The sequence below is a fragment of the Notothenia rossii genome (assembly GCF_949606895.1).
Source record: "Notothenia rossii genome assembly, chromosome: 11".
Taxonomy (NCBI): domain Eukaryota; kingdom Metazoa; phylum Chordata; class Actinopteri; order Perciformes; family Nototheniidae; genus Notothenia; species Notothenia rossii.
In genome coordinates, this window is record NC_136910.1 from 12,619,160 (window position 1) to 12,636,381 (window position 17,222).

The 17,222-nt window shown below is 41.8% G+C and overlaps 1 protein-coding gene across 2 annotated transcripts; it reads right to left on the minus strand.

Annotated features, from left to right (window-relative positions):
- Window positions 1-83: 83 nt before the first annotated feature.
- On the minus strand, window positions 84-14,251 carry LOC307023703 (myosin light chain kinase, smooth muscle-like). 2 transcript variants are annotated; one of them, XM_079657172.1, is made up of 17 exons: window positions 14,143-14,251; window positions 13,578-13,745; window positions 11,432-11,578; window positions 11,122-11,274; window positions 10,897-11,028; window positions 9,918-10,048; window positions 9,652-9,808; window positions 6,400-6,711; window positions 6,195-6,294; window positions 5,869-6,072; window positions 5,229-5,446; window positions 4,465-4,588; window positions 3,821-3,973; window positions 3,408-3,537; window positions 3,167-3,248; window positions 2,821-2,961; window positions 84-661 (listed from the first exon to the last, which is right to left on the minus strand). In XM_079657172.1, the coding sequence occupies exons 2-17, from the start codon at window positions 13,741-13,743 to the stop codon at window positions 456-458; spliced, it is 2,556 nt and encodes an 851-aa protein (XP_079513298.1). In that variant the 5' UTR covers window positions 13,744-13,745; window positions 14,143-14,251; the 3' UTR covers window positions 84-455. The 2 variants fall into 2 exon arrangements, with proteins under 2 accessions (XP_079513298.1, XP_079513297.1); XM_079657171.1 differs by lacking the exon at window positions 14,143-14,251 and having other exon boundaries at window positions 13,578-13,893.
- Between the last annotated feature and the right edge of the window lie 2,971 nt (window positions 14,252-17,222).

The following is a 17,222-nucleotide window of genomic DNA, read 5'->3' on the forward strand; positions in this document are numbered from 1 at the left end:
TGTTAACGTTTGTTTATTAAAAATGCTATGTAGCATGGAACATTTCACTAGTTGAGTGAAAATTAAATGCATTTCAATAATGATTTCAACATTTTCCTCATTCAGCCTTTAATCGTGATGCCTTTAAAAACATTTACATTTGAATAATATTTTAAATGTGCAAAATGTACAGTTTTTACGTGAAAGGTGCTGAGCTCACAGTAGCATGATTTCACCTTTATTTATTTTATGTGGCTAGTGAAACAAAGGATTCTGGGTATTTGGTCCAAAAACAACCATAATAGTTGTTGTCCCTTTAAATAAATTGTAAGCAGCCTTTTTTTGTGGCAGTATACACCTGTCAACCCATGTACAGATGTCATGTCCAGGCTATATCAAAGCCCTTCACATCAGTCTACTTCTGAAGAGTCTCCTTACAAATGAAGGACATCTTAAGCTCCTTTTGTTTTCTCCATTTACATCTCCACTTTCAGTTTGGCAGAGCACATTGCTTCCCCCAGCTTGTTGCCGGCCCTGCACACATAAACTCCAGAGTCAGAAAGCTCCAAATCCTCCAGAACCAGAGAGCAGAGCCCGTCTTCATGCTGCTCCATGCTCACTCTGCCCAATTCACACAGCGCCTTCTCATTCTGAAGCCACTTCACCTCCAGCAGTGGGTAGCCTAGAATTGAAACAATGAGACATGATTACAGAGTTAAAACATTTAATAACTAATAAAAAAGGGGATACAAAAGATCACATATATAAAAAAAACAAATGGTTTCTGGTCTTGATACAACACATTGTTAAATATTCCCAAAGCCAATGGTTGCTTTTCCAATGTTAAAAGAATAGCTCAAATAGTTTGAATGGTGAACACAATGATGGTGAATATGTTTAGCCACAGTTGAGATACGATAGTGTGAAGAAAAAAATAAATAGAACTATATTTCTTGCAAATGTACGGTTTTAAGGAGTTTAACATCAATATGCTTTAAAGTTTAAACCATAGGTAGGAGATTTTAACATTTGACCTAGAAAAATATACATTGCTGAGAAAATAAAAACCTTTGAACGGTCCCGTTAATGTGTCATTAAGCAGGGAAACATAACCCTGAGAACACACTTTACTGAATCCATGTGTCAGTTCCACACTGGTTGTGAACAGATTAAACAAAGGAATTAGAATGTAAATTAGTCATTTAACCCTCCTGTTATCCTCAGATTTACTTTACACCCTTTATCCTCTGGGGTCTATTTGACCCCAGTAGTAACTCAAGACAATAATCATATTCCAAATTGTAACCAAAATGTATGTCGCTGGTGCTTTAGGTATCTTAGTTGACTACCTAAATAACCATTTCAATAAAATATTACCCCAACCTACCCCCCAACAGACCCCTTTATACATCTAGAATTCCTATTATGTGACTATCGAAAAATAATAAATATAAATCACCATAAAATCTCACTGATTGAAATAAAATGTTTTGATGTTGACCAATGGACCAATAACTAAAGCAGAGGGTAGTATTTTTTACAATGATACATTTGCATGTAATAGTCACCTCAATATCATCCTACACAATCAACGGAAATATGTGAAACATTTTGACATTTGTATATGTTTTATACTACTAAAACAGCCAGGTCAATTTGACCCCAAGGAACACCGATGCGTGCAAAGTGTGTACAGGACATTTAAAAAAAATCTTCATGTTCATTTTATTTTTACCCATTAGTCCTCACTAAATTAGGAAAAGTCATGAAATACTAAGCAAAACAAATAATGTGAACCATTTTATTAGATACGTTAAACATTGAATGGGGTCAAATTGACCCCAAGGATAACAGAAGGGTTAAAAAACAATGTTGGATTAGCCGAGCAAAGTTGTAGATAACTAGCCTTCATCAAAACAATGAGCTCAAAGAGGGTGAAACACTCATTAAAAACAGATAACTACAGATCCAGGTAAACACTATGGTTGCGGTCGAATAGTCCAAAAATCAGCTCCTATCGTCTATTCCTTGACCTCTGTGTGAAACGTCACAGGTTTAAGGAATAGTGGATAGGAGAATTCAAAAGGACTTAGGAGAAGAGGCTGCAGTGCTTTGAGAATCCGACTGCACTTTCACTATCCAACGTATTTATGATGTGCCAGCGGACGTCATAAATGTGCGTTTGCTGCTGTGGGGAAACTATGGAAACTACAGTTTTCTATACAGCTGCTACATGGATGTATAATAAGAACGACAGACTACTGTAAACTCATCTAGAGACTCTGCACCTTGCTCTGATGCTGTTGCTTTATGCTTTATGAACGTGGACAACAGAGAAACATTTGCTTCATGACCAAAGTTGGAATTGAAATAAAAAAGGAAAGTGAAATTTATGCTCGTCACCCTCTTCCTCCGGTCCACATTAATACAAATGATCCCAATACGTATTATTGTATGAAAGGAAGGTCCAGTGGGTCCTAAACTAAAGGAGGTTATAAAGGAAGTTTGAAACCTCCTTTCCTATCATCTAGAGAATTTGAACGGCTCTTATCATGGCTGCCACTGAGGTACTTCCAAGTAATTTCACTCCGTTAGGAAGGTTCCTAAGCTAAATGGACTATTCGACCGCAACATACTGTATCTGTTTCGATTTCTATGAAAAGTCCTTATTAAAAACAAAGGAATTTGATCCGTGGCGGATATAAAAACAATAACCATGGCAGCTTTAAGTTCAGCCAGTTTAGGTTTAATCATACTCTATCAGAGCATTGTCTTTGTTTGCTCTACTTGTAGCGTGTGCTGAGGCATTATACGAAGTGCAGCACAGTTCTGTTGCCCTACCATTGACAAGGCATGTGAGCCGAGCTGTGGCTCCTTTGGGAAGGGTGGTGTCCTTCAGGGTCTGCTGGAAGCGAGGCTCACTCTGCAGCTGCTTATCCAGCGACTGGATGGCCTCCTCTGCCTCTTGGCTCCATCCTGGCTCTGGATGAGAGGGATGAGGATGAGGATGAGGATGAGGATGAGGATGAGGATGATGATGAATAAAACAGAAACAAGGCTTTACAGATCACAAAAGGGTAAACTTGAAGTGACAATCGGAAACAGTGAGTCATCCGCCATATGTATGTAGCTCTGGGACACAGGAGGGCATTGAGTGTGTATGTGTGTGTCTTTGTATCAGTCTTACCCTCTGAGGAGCTGCCAGGAGAGTCTGGCCTGTTGGAGAGATTAGACATCCGCTGTAGGGCCAAAACAGCCTTGCCAGTTTTCTAGAAGTTTAAAAGGACAAATAGCAATGGATGACAAACCACACTCAGAACCAAGCTCAAGGTCTTTATAGGACAATGGATTGAAAGGTCATCATCGGGAAACACTGATAAGGAAACTGTTCACATTCTTGGCTGACGGCATTTTAGTAATTTCTTTACCTTCCATTTGCGCTTGGCCAGAAAGCGTCTCATCTTGCACTTATTCAGGGACTTGGTGGGTAGGGGGCTCAGTGGAGTAAAAGAGGCCACCCAGGGGTGTGCGAGGGCCTCGGTACATGACGGCCTGCATCTAAAGTGCAGGTGGATAGAGAGAGGGGGGGAGGAAAGCTGTCAAATGCCAGCAGTGTCTTGTGAATTGGATTATCTACTGCATAAATACAATCCTGGCTCTCACCGAGTCATTTGTAAATTCTTAGGTAACATGCAAAACAAATGTCAAAGGGGACATTTTGCTCATAATTGCCTTGCTGTGACATTATCAACTGGAGGTTACCACAAAGAGAAACTAAACAGTTTTTAAACGCAGCTATCAAATACTGTAGGTAACGGTGTCATGAAAAAAATAGACCAACCTCCGGTCCTTCTTCAGCAGGGAGCTGATAAAGTCTTTAGCTTGATCAGAGATGTCCTCAAAACTCTCCTGGTCAAACTCGAAGTTGGCAGCAGTCACAAGAGCCAAAGTCTCAGCATCGTTGTTCCCCTGGAAGGGAGATTCTCCACTGAGCCTATAGGACACAGAACAATTTAACAATTAATGAAAAGTAAGATACACAATAATGCCTCGTTTCTTCAGAGATTATGTTTGTGACCTATAAACAAAAGGAATGTGGGTTTTTAAACATTGACCCGTGTGTACAAATTAATAGTGTTGAGTTTGTTCATTTCCAAAATGACTGCTGGATTTGGTTTAAACTTTCCAAAAGATGTTGTACTCATATTATGTTATGGAGGGCTGCAGTAATGCAACACCACCAGCAGGGAGCGCCAAATCTGCATTTGTGGAATAGTTTTTATGAAATTGAAATTAATCTTGCCTCACTGACAAAATCCAAGTTGCTAATGTACGGTATTAATTTTTACTATAAGTGGTTTTCAAATTACATATATAAACAAAAAGTAAAAACAGGACACTTATCATTGTCGTCTTAGGGTTGTTACTGTCCCACACTTGACCTGTACCTATAGTTTAAATCACTACAGCCTCTGTTGGACTTACAAGATGTAGCAGATGACTCCGATACTCCACAAGTCCGTCTCCAGGCCTACAGGCTCATAGTTGATCACCTCAGGGGCCACAAACTCTGGGGTACCATGCATCACCATCAGAGGTTTACCCTCCTCTGGAGAACAAGAGAAGAGAAAGGAATTCAAAATGTTTGCCTGTTTATATTAGCCTGTTTAAAGATGGCTACAGTCATCTCTGAATAGATCACTGAGCGTACAAATGCAGCTTTTGAAGCATCGCCTAATTTAGTGCTTGAATTTTCTTTGCAGGCTTTGATGCAAGTACAGAGTTAAAGCAGTCTATTTAAAGACTGGTTATTATGCAATGGGCATTGTAGACATCTAGGAATTTAGAGATGACACTCCTTGATGTTATTTTTGCATGTATTGAAATTAGTGATCCTTTGTCAACCCTGCTGCGTCAGAATAATAAAAGGTTAGAAAACTTCTCACACATTGAGAAGTTGGCAAATTTATAAAATATATAATATACATAATTAAACTTCATGCAAAGATCCAGCCAAGAATAGGTTTAATTCTCCATGTGCACATGAATACTCAGCATGGACTGGCCCTTGGATTTTCATGGCTTGAATCTTTAACTGGACTGCACACAGGATGTCATTATTAAGAATACTTTTTTTAATGCAGAAATAAAATGCCATATTCAAGGGAATCTCCATTCCTAATCGCTTCATATTAAGGATATAACATCCAAGTGATATGAGAGTTTTTCTACAGATCTAGCAAACTCACCCAGTTCACTAGATAAGCCAAAGTCGATGATTTTGATCCGTGTGCCAGTTGTATCCACACAGACGATGTTCTCTGGCTTGATGTCCAAGTGGACGATTTTCTGCTTGTGAACGTACTGCATGCCCTCCAGGATCTGCTGCATGTAGCGGGCGCTGGTGGGCTCCGTGTGCTCAAAGTTTTCATCCACGATGCGTTCAAAGAGCTCCCCGCCTGCAATACTGGGCAGACAAATGACACCAATTTAAATCCATGCTTCAGAAACAAACAACCGTGGTCTACTGTCGCTATGAGTTACATCAGATGAAAGGTTATTATCCAAATGAAATAATGTTCGAAATTACTATAAAAAGGACAAAAGGTGTTGATATTTTTGGCTGAATAGCATCTAAAATGTCCAAATGACAGTTGAAAAAACATACTTAAGACTTTAATATGTTATACCCATGTGGTTTGTTAGCATATTATGGTTTAAATTGAGATTCTTATTTGTCTTTTTACACAAACCCAGGTCTTTCCTCCACTTGCTGCTTTGTAAGCACTGGAAAACATTTTAAATCACTTGTTGCTTTGCCCTGATCAGCAGTAGAAACGTCCCAGCACCTGATACACATTAAAAGTCACTTTTTTTAAATGTACTTACTACTCCATGACCATGACCATCTCAGACCGTGATTCATAGGCAGCGAGGCACTGGGCCAGTTTTGGGTGGTGAAGATGGTTCATAATCTCGATCTCTTTGCGTGCTGCCATTCTTTCTTTGGAGGTTCGGGCTCGGTAAAACTTCCCAGCAACCTCCTGACCTGTTTCTTTGTGGGACAGCCGAAACACCTGGCCAAACTTCCCACTGTCATCAAAGCAAATAATAGGCATTGCAACTTTACTCTGCTTTGAAAGACAGTTCTTAACATATTTGCAATTAACATGTGTGCATTGAAAATCTCATCGACCTGGAGTTTATATACTCACACTCCCAGCTGCTCGTGCACATTGTAGTGATCCTTGGCCTTGTGTTTGGTGTCAATGGTCACTGTGACGTATGAATCAGGCTCGTCCTTTTTCTCTTCTTCTAAAAAAAACAAAAAAAAACAGTTGCCAAATAAGCACTTCAAACCTGACAGATAAACCTCAAGTCCTCTTCTCAAATATTTGACATATCCAACATGTCACTTACTTGCAGTCGCCATCTTCACACACTCAGACTCCCTGCTAGGTTCGCTGACCCCCGCTGAGTTGTAGGCTCTAACACGGAAGCGGTACTGACCCAGAGGCTGCAGGCCAGAGCGTACGTGGAAGGTTGTGTTTTTACAACGGCTGGTTGCTTCTGTCCAGTTCTCAGGGCTGTCTTGGCCCTCATTTCTCACCTCCACTTTGTAGCCCAACACTGCTGTGCCCCCGTCGTAACTGGGCCCCGTCCAGGACAGGACCAGGGACTGAGTGGACAGCTGGGACACCACAGGCTGTGAGGCTGGAGGGTCAGGGCGGTCTGAGGAGAAATTCAAGAGCAAAATATGTTTAGTTGTGTCACGATCTGTCTGTGTTTTGTCTTGTCTTTTTCTGTCTTTGGTTTCCTGTTTTTATTTTGTAAAGTGTTCACCTCCTGTCTTGCCTGTTGCTTGCTGTCTGTTTTCCCTCCCTGATTACCCGATTGTGTTCACCTGTGGCCCTTGTGTTTCTCCTCCCCTGCCCGGCTGTTTCTCGTCTTGTGATTATCCCTCTCTGTATTTAGTCTTGTCTCTTCCTGTGTTCAGTGTTGGTGCATTATTTTGTCATTCCTGGTCCCCTTCATGTTGGTCATTGTCACCTTAGTATTGGATGCCACCTGGTACCTGTTTTGGATTCTTGTTTTTGTTCAGCTTTTGTTGAATAAAGCTCGCCTTTTGTTTCCTTTTGAAAACAGCTTCCTCCTCATTCTGCATTTGGGTCCTATTTTTCCCGCACCCTGACAGAATGCACCAACCAGATATGGCCCCAGCAGATCTTTTTGAGAAGGGATTATTGGATTTTTCCTTCTCGTTGGCTGGCTGCTCTGATAAGTGGAGGGGAGCTTCCGGAGTTCAGCAGCGAGAGGCTGCTCTGGCTGAGGCGCACCGTTTGGCAATGGAGCCAGGTTTAGTTAAATTCTTACCTGGCTGGATTTTGGACTTCCTCTCAGTGTGTAATTCCAGGCTAGCAGCCCGAGCCCCAAGAGCCATGGTTCCAGCCCAAGTTCTGACCCACACAGCCATGGTTCCGGCCCCAGCGGCCATGGTTCCGGCTCCAGTTCCGACTCCAGTACCGGCCCCAGCTGCGATGATTCTGGCTCACGTTCCGGCTCTCCGGCCCACTCCAGTCCCTTGGGTTCAGTCGTTGTTCCGACCCACTCCTGCTCCCCGTGTCCTGTTGGAGGTCCCGCCGTCACCTGTTCCGCCGGGGGTCCTGCCGACACCATGTCCTGTTCCATTGGAGGTCCAGCCAACACCTGTTCTGCCGTGGGTCCTGCCAACACCATGTCCTTTTCCGTTGGGGGTCCCGCCGACACCCGCTCCGCCGGGTTTCCTGCCGAGACCATGTCCTGTTCCGTTGGATGTCCCACCGACTACTCTCCTGCCGGGGGGCTTGCCAATCCTATCACCTGTTCCTCTGGGGGTCCCGCCGACAACTCTTCTGCCGGGGGTCTTGCCAACCCCTTGTCTTGTTCTGTTGGAGGCCCCGCCTTCACCGGTCTCGCCGGGGGTCCTGCCAACTCCTGGTCCTCTTCCGTTGGGGATCCTGCCGAGGCCTGTCCCACCGGCTCCGGTTCCTGTTCGGCCGACACAGGGTCCTGCCCGGCCTCCGGAGCTGTCTGATCTTCGCCCTCGAGCCCGGCCCCCTGAGAGCCGCGGTCTTCGCCTTCGAGCCCCACGCCCTGATAGCCGCAGTCTTCGCCCTCGAGCCCGGCCCCCTGAGAGCCGCAGTCTTCGCCCTCGAGCCTGGCCCCCTGAGTGCCGTGGTCTTCGCCCTCGGGCCCGGCCCCCTGACTCTTCCTGTCGCAGTCCTCGCCCTCGGGCCCGGCCCCCTGACTCTTCCTGCCGCTGCCTTCGCCCTCATGCTCGGCCCCCTGAGTTCGCCCGCTGTGGCCTTCACCCCACCATGGACTCTGCCTTGCCCCCGGGCCGTCCGCCCGAGATCCCTTCCGGGTCCTCCGCTGTGCCCCTGGGCTGTCAGCCCAAACCCGTCCTCCAGACCCCCTCCACCCACCCTGCTGGACTTTTTTTGGGACGTCTGGGATCCTTCCCTTGAGGGGGGGGTACTGTCACGATCTGTCTGTGTTTTGTCTTGTCTTTTTCTGTCTTTGGTTTCCTGTTTTTATTTTGTAAAGTGTTCACCTCCTGTCTTGCCTGTTGCTTGCTGTCTGTTTTCCCTCCCTGATTACCCGATTGTGTTCACCTGTGGCCCTTGTGTTTCTCCTCCCCTGCCCGGCTGTTTCTCGTCTTGTGATTATCCCTCTCTGTATTTAGTCTTGTCTCTTCCTGTGTTCAGTGTTGGTGCATTATTTTGTCATTCCTGTTCCCCTTCATGTTGGTCATTGTCACCTTAGTATTGGATGCTACTTGGTACCTGTTTTGGATTCTTGTTTTTGTTCAGCTTTTGTTGAATAAAGCTCGCCTTTTGTTTCCTTTTGAAAACAGCTTCCTCCTCATTCTGCATTTGGGTCCTATTTTTCCCGCACCCTGACAAGTTGAATAGCTAGAGACAATGTTACAGGTAAAATCACTGATTGGTAGCATGGGTTGGAGATGGTTATTAACTTATTTCCATACACACGGCATGGGGGTTGAATCGTTTTTTTATTTTGTGCCCTTTCCCTTCTTCACTATAGTTTTTCTACCAGTTATATTTCTTTTAATCAATTCACATCCCTGCAACAGGTGGTGCTGATAGGAAAATGATATGAGGTTTTTAGTAGAGGAAGAATTCAGATCAAGTTAAGGTACTAAAATACTCTAATACAAGTCCTGTACTCAAAACCAATTCATTTTGTATCAGCTATCAACTAATTTGCAGCTATATATTGTGTATTTTGCATCGTATTGATTTGGAGATGAAATGTTCCATACACATGGCATGGGGGTTGAATCCGTTTTTTATTTTGAGCCCTTAACCTGCATACTTTCCCTTCTCAGTTATATTTAATTTAGGAAAATGATATGGGATTTTTAGTAGAGGAAGAATTCAGTTCAAGTTAAGGTACTAAAATACTCTAATACAAGTCCTGCATGGAAAATGTTCCATAAGTAAATTTATACAAATAAAATCAGGAAGATTTACTTAGTTTTCAAAGTAAAATACTCGATTCGGAAAAGTTTCACTTCAACAATCAAAACTAATTCATTTTGTATCAGCTATCAACACATTTTTCAGCTATACTTGTATATTATGTATATTGCATTGTATCGATTCCTACCCATGACACTGAGGGAGATGGTGTGCTGGGCAGAGCCTTTTCTGTTTCGCACTACGACGGTGTACGAGCCTTTGTCCTCTGGGCAGGCCTGAGAGATCTCCACACTGCTCTGTGTCTCACTGCTCATGATAGACTTCCTTGACCCTCTTACTACCACCTGAAGAGGAAGCAAAGTGGAAGTGCACATCAAAACATGTTGCTCAATCTCAAAACGAGAATATCATGTAATGAATTAAACTTACAACCAATGAATCTCTTATTGTTACCTTCTCTTTGTTGAAAATCCAACAGCAGGCCACAGGGACAGAGCTGCTCCTGAACTCACAGTGAAGTCGGACCTGCTCTCCTACTCGAACCTCCACCTGCTTTGGGGGGTCCTCAAACTCCACAGGAGGCCCTAAGGAAAGAGTGTATTTGATTAATAAATTAAGCTTACATGTTGTGGTGTTCTCCACTCACCTTTGCTTGGGGAGACTTTTGTTTGAAAGTTTGTATCACTGATAGCTGTGGGGACTGAAGAAGAAGGTGGATTTGCAGGTGTGCGCTACTATAGGTCGATTTAAGAAGTATCTAACCAATCTCATGTTAGGTTGCAGAGACAGCTATCAACAGACAACCAATGCAGCCACACATGATTGTGTGGGTAGACTTCAACAGGTGAGTGAAGTTTAAAGACAAAATATTGTTTTTTAACTGAACAAAATACATGTGATTCCCAAATGTAACCTCACATTATTTGTGTTTGTTGCTGCTTTTATCTTCAATAATAAGAATGTTTAAAGTATTCATAGCAAGATGAAATCTGAAGCCTCTTGGGGGACATTTCAGCCTCTTGGGGGAAAACATTTCAGACAAAAAGAAACTCACATGCCAATTATTTACTTGAACAATTTAAAAAGTAGCTTAGATTTAAACTAATCCTTGTTTCAGAGATTATTTTTTTTCTAAGGAACCAAGAAATGTGCTGCAAGTCTTCCTTCAAAAAGAGATCGTTGATCTCAATGGGATTTTCACCTGGTTAAATAAAGGCTACAAACAAACAAACAAGAAAGACAATCATAGCAAAACCTTTTTACCAACTGTCCTTAAGTCATAGACACAAAGGAATTGACATCAGACTTAAAGATAAATAATTCTCACTTGCCTCTCAGGGCTATCCCTAAAAAGCAGAAACAATGAGGGATATTGTGGGTGTATACCAAGGAATTTTATTTTATAAAGCTTTAAAAAAAGTTTGTAGTCTACCTTTGTTTTCTTCTCTGTGCTGTCGTCCATTTTTAGAAGCTGAGGACAATTGGGTGTTCTTGGGTAACGCAACCTTAAATGTGACCTCACTTTGCAGCTCATGGTTGCTTGTTCTGGGGATTTCCTTTGTTTCTGTATCATGGCAAACAGAGTGGATACAGGTTATGTACACAGTGTGATTCAATAGGAAAGATGTACGCTTAAACTCACTCCAACCTGTTTTACCTGTGACTTGTAACACAGCACTGCTTGACTGTTTCCCAGCAGTACTCTCAGCTGTGCACGTGTACGTCCCGGCATCACCAGGTTTACACTGAGTCAGAGACAGACTGGAAACACCATTCTGGAAGGAGGTTTTACTTGAGTGCAACCTCTCACCTAGAGGACAAAACAAAAATAGGCAAACACATGTTTTTACTGTATAGTGGGTGATCATTACAATACTTCTAAAGACGGGAAATTGTGGCTCAATCCTGGCTCCTAAAGGAGATGAGATAGGCTTTTTGTAGGTACAGTATGGTAAATAGACATTTACCATTGTGTAGCCAGGAAACGCTCAGAGGTTGACTTCCTGTGATAACACCTTGAAAGGTAGCATCACTTCCTTCACAGACTGCACAGTCGCTGAGTGGTTGTTTGAAGTGAGGCGTTTGGAGTGCCTGGATCAGTGGAAGTCTGGAATCTAAGAGGAGGGGAGAGGTTTGGGACAATGGTTTTTTTAAAGACGGGATTTATTCAGGGTTCACCTTTTCCTATCAAATTTAAAGCACTTTCAAGTTACATTTGAAGGTTTTTGAAGCACCTTAAAGCTGTGGTAAATCGCATATTTACATATATTAATGCAGTGCATAAACCCAGTGACCTGGACAATTTAGTATAATCCAAAACAACTGTGCTGCCTTGAAGTTTACCATGATACCTACAATGTTTTTTGCAATTATAGGTTTTGGCATCACATCGAAAATTGTTTCTGATATTCATCCCCCCTCATCTACATAAATAGGGTGGACAAAAAATGTGAAATACTTCTAAATATAATGTCGTCCAATACAAGATCATTGCAAACTAAAACCGTAATATTAAACATAATTGCCTTTTTAGGCTTGACAACGTCAACAACTAAACATTACAAACTTTGTCAAGGTATAATTTATGGCTGAAATGTTGCATTAGATTGCACATCTTAACCAAAATAAAGTGGCAAAAAGGAATGCAACTACATTTTGAAGAGTTATGGGCCTTTCCACTGCTGGCATGATGCAACTGTGTTGTGACTCGATAGTTATGTTATTTACTCTAGTCTTTTGTTTTGATCTTGTCACTTCCTGTTTTTATTTTGAAAGTAATCCTTCCCTCTAATTCCAGATCCCACATTTCCTGCCTTTGTGTGTTTCCCGCCCTTGGGATTGCTTGGCCCTGCCCTGATAGTTTTCACCTGTGCCCATCCTCCTCACCTATAAATAGCCCTTGTGTTTCTGTGTCCCATGTCAGTTCGTTATGTTTCATGTCGTGAGAACCTGGGCTTTTTGACTCCTGAAACTTTACTTTGAGAAATATACCTTTTGTCATGTGAGTTTTGTTTTGAAGTACGACTTAGTTTTTGTTATTGAACTACTTTCTATTTTTGGAAGTACGACTTAGTTTTTGTAATTAAACTACATTCTATTGTTGGACAACTGTCTCAGAGTCCTGCTTTTGGGTCCTGTGTCTCAGTTCATAACAAACTGATTGAATTATAGATGAACTTTAAATGCCCTGTGTGTATGCAAATGTAGTCAAAAACTATAGACTGATGTTGGTGTGTACAGTATTCATGTTACCTCCAGGCAGAGCAGCTAAGTTAATCAGTCACTTGTGGCTGAATCCACTGGAAAGGGTGACAGCTGTGGGTACCAGCATGAGGAATTTGACACGGTGTTTGACAAGATTTTCCGACCAGATGTGTGTTTGCACACATGTCTTTTGGTGTTCAGTGTTGGGGGAGAAAAGGGGACGGGCAGGCTGCATGTCACTCCTTTAAACTCCTGAGGACATTTCTTACAGCATATGTAACTGATTGCCTTTCACAATATCCTGCTATATATAGAGAGCTGCACCCTTAAAGTGGCAAACTTTTCCCAGTGGAGCTGAACATATCGAACATGTGTAATCTAACAGATCCCCATGTTCCAATTTGCCCTCATGCAAAGGAACATAAGTTCAAGTTTCAACATGAAATGCCTGCAGGGGCTGCAGGACGGAATGTGACGTGGTACATTTAATTTATTTAACTTTAATATATACACATTATAGTATTCAAATCAATCGATAAGTGCAAAAGTGATTGTTTATGGACAACTGCAAACCCACGCACAGGCGCTCTCTACAGACCTCTTTAAAGTTTAAAATCCCATAGGGAAATACATTTTTTGGCAGCTTCACCTCTCGCTGAAATGTGTTCAAGGTTGAAGGGGCATAATAGGAGAATATACTTGTAACAGATTCTGTACGAACAGAAGGAATGGAGGGAGTGATAAAACCTGGGAGAATTGGCTATGGCAGCACTGTTTTACATGACATGCAGTGAAATAATACAGGGAGGCTGTGGCGTAGTGCAGTCAGCATGTCATTATGTCCCTGGGAAAGACACTTCACCCAAATTGCTCCTAACAAGTAACATGTAATGTATAAATAAGTCTTACCTGTTGCAGATGGGATCCCCAGCTTGTGGGTTCCTGTTATCTTCCTGTTACTGGCATCCAGTCTATTCTCTTTCTGATTCTCCACACAGAAAGTCCTGGCTTGAGGCTTCAGGGCCAGCTTGAAAGTAGACACAAAGGTCTTTGGCTTTCCCCCATCCTTATCCATCACTAGGTAGAAATGATAACCAGAGAAGTTTCAGATCACTCATCAGTCAGGCCCCTCTCTTGCTTATGGTGTCCGTTTTTAAGTATAGTGTGAAGCTGATGTGTTGAATGTTTTCTCAAAGAGCCTCTGCATACAGGCTACCTCTGCAATCTCTACCCACCCTCACAGCCCCCCGATACACAGGAAACAGCCCTTTTTATCTGGAAGGCCAATTAAAAACACACATGTCCAGCCCACACTGTCCCTCTGCGCACACAGAGGGAGAAAGACACAAGTGATAGATACATGAGTAGGAAATGTGTGGGAGAGGCAAAACCTTCAAGCTGGAGAAAAACAGTGCTTTATAATGATAGAAGAAACACAAAAGACGTTTTTTTTTTAAAAAATAAGCTTTTTTACCTTGTTATTTTCATATAAACTGCTTCCCCTCTCAGCTTCTGATGGCCATTTCCCACCTGTAAACAGCTATTCCCTGTAAACACGGGAGGTACACTGAGTAGCGCTACCAGAGCCACCGCAGGAATCAAGAAGAGCCTGTAGGACGGCTTTCTGTCTGTGTTTACTCTGCTTCCTGTGGACAACATGTAAAGAATCATTGAGGTTATTCTTTAAAGCCGGGGACTTCCGGGTGTTGGGTTTCTTTGAATGAAAAAGGAACCATCAACCATGTGACCACAAACAGAAAGCTCTACTTCTAAATGCGACGCCTTGATTTGTATTGATATGGGAATAGGTAGCTGCTGGTTGGGTGTGTCTCCAAGGTGCTCTCATGTTACCTTTTGTTGCCTGGCGATGGATCTAGTTTCTATGATCTATGTTCTCCGTGTTTAAAGCTATTAAAGACACTTTGTCTCTTTCACTATTCTAGAAAACTATTTCACTGACTTAAATGTTTTATTTTTTAGATCATGTGAATAAAAAAATGTATCATCTAGGATCATTGCTGATTGTTCTTAGTTTTGTTCGAAAATATCTACTTTATGGGATCAATAATGTACATTTAGACAACAGTAACAGTAAGTGTGTGTTTAAGATTTCATCTTGTTTTAATGTTTTATACATATATTTGTCTGTAATTACTTTTTTGTTAACATTTAAAATTAGCCTTGTTTAGTTTCTTTTTTTGTTGCCAGAAATGTTGTGTTCTTGAGGCTGGGGGGGAGGGTTATGTGTGTTTTTTCCTGTTTATCTAAAGTGAAAAAACAAGTAAAATAAAATAAAAACTTGATACCGCACGTGTTCAGAGTTAGGACTGTGAACGTATTCTGATAATAAACCACAAATGCTGACACAGTTTAGCATGGAAATGTGGAATCAAAAACTGATGCTTTTGTGGCTGATAGTCTGATTAAGACAGACAATTGTCTATTGTACACATTTAACACAATACTGCATCAACAATAACAACGGTTGCATAATATTTTTCCTTAAAAGCCGACCTCAAATAGATGAGCTGCTATGTTGTGGTTTTAAAATGGTGGGCAGTGCAGGAATGTTGGGAAACAGTCGCATGGACTGGTATGTGTAATTAGAACCATATGGGAGGCACATCATTTACTTAATACTACAAGCAGGTCCCCCAGCTCTGAAAGCATGTTGATAGATGGACCAGACACTGAGCAAAGCTTAACTGTTTACTGATGTACAGACTCATTCTACTCACTCCAATACAAAGACACATGACAAATGTTGCTTTAAACACAAACACACACGCACAAACAGTTTACACTCATGAGGTTCAAGGAATACATAAGACTGACGTTAGACAGAACATATCTTTTTACTTATTAGTAATCTAAAATGTTTTTTCTGCAGGCTACCAGAGAGTATATGCATTGCCAACAAATTGTGTTTTTTTCCCTTCTTTACTTACATTCAAGATGGTTAGGTAAATAATCGTTTGCTGGATACATTTTATTATGTGTAATATATGTTGGGGTAGCATAACCACATTGATTCCTTTGCTGCGGAAAGCATTCTTAACTGATTTAGCATTAGTTGTGTTGTTATTTTTCTCTCCGTCATGATTATTTATAACAAAAGCTAATTGTTGGTACATCAAGACTTCTTGCACATTTCACATTCATTTATTTCCTGTTATTAGTGTGTCTTTCCTTTTCCCCGAAAGTCCCAAATTGTACACTGTAAATGGGACATTTGTCATGTGTTTTGGGGATAATAAATAAAAGAACTTCAAAACACATGACATCACCCTTGAAAACTACACTGAGTACAGGTCCACTAAGCTTGAGCACATTCTTTAGAAATAGCCATATAAGGTAAAAAGATAGCACAGAATAATATAAGTAAGTACATTCAGTGGGACAGTTTCTTTAACCATATATGGACCTTTCAACAATAGAATAATGCACTTATTGCACAAAGCACTGTGTTGATTTTATGCAGCCCCACAACCCCACCTCTTTCCTCAACAATTATCCTTATCAGACGGAAATCGTGCAAGGTTTTGACCAAGTCTTGTGGAATTCAAAACAGGAAAAAGCAAAGAGTGGACAGCACAATGTTCTCTCTGCGACTGAGTGCTCCAACTATGGTAATCATTTGACTTCCTGTTCCCATGATGTCCTTCAAAGACAAGCAGGCTCTGTGTTATCCTGTTCCCACAAACTTCATTTAAACACATGCCATCAATCAATTACACCAAATGTTGAACACATTTTTATAAACAAGTGGAATGGGGCCCTCCTGTGGTAGCATGCCTCGTATTGCAGAAATGAGCAAGTCTGTCAACGAGCATTGACTTCCGTACGGGAGAGAAAGTCCTCAATTAAACTTAGAAAATATCAAAATGTGCGCTTTTAAGACGAGCTGGTGCCTGGTGCACACTCAACTGCAGCAATCCAAAATATGTTTTATCTCTTGAGCCTGAATTTCTTTGCAGGCAAATATGAAATTACGGATAAGGCTTTGTGGACAGAGAGGCAGTAATGAGCAGAAGAAAGGTAAAACCACACCTCCATGTGCGCACTTAAATGACTCTAACAGATAGACTAGTATCTGTATGTATTATTATAAAAGGTAAAGCCTTGTGACTGAGCCTACAATTGAGCCATGTTTGACATAATCTATTCCTCACATATATCGAAAGAAACTGCAGTTATTCAGTGGTTAATGGGGACAGTCATTTCTGATGTTTTGTCTGAAATAGGAAAGCAGCATGGTCCTTCACAGCCTGATGCACGCTGGCGTGAGCTCTAAGAAAGCAGTAAAAGGAGATGGACACAGAAAAAGACATGAATGGATAGAAAGAGATTTGAAAAAGCAAGGACACTGGCAGAGTGTTACAAGCATCCCGGCTGCTCCTTCTACTGTGACAAAGACTATTGTGCTGCAGCCAGAGGCCTCGCTCCTCTTCCAGCTGATGGAGTCGGGTCAGGCTTCCTGCAGCTGCTCCATATGTTGCTGGAGAAGCTCTGGGGAAGAGTTTGGTCCTCAAAAGGGATGGAAGGAACCCTGAA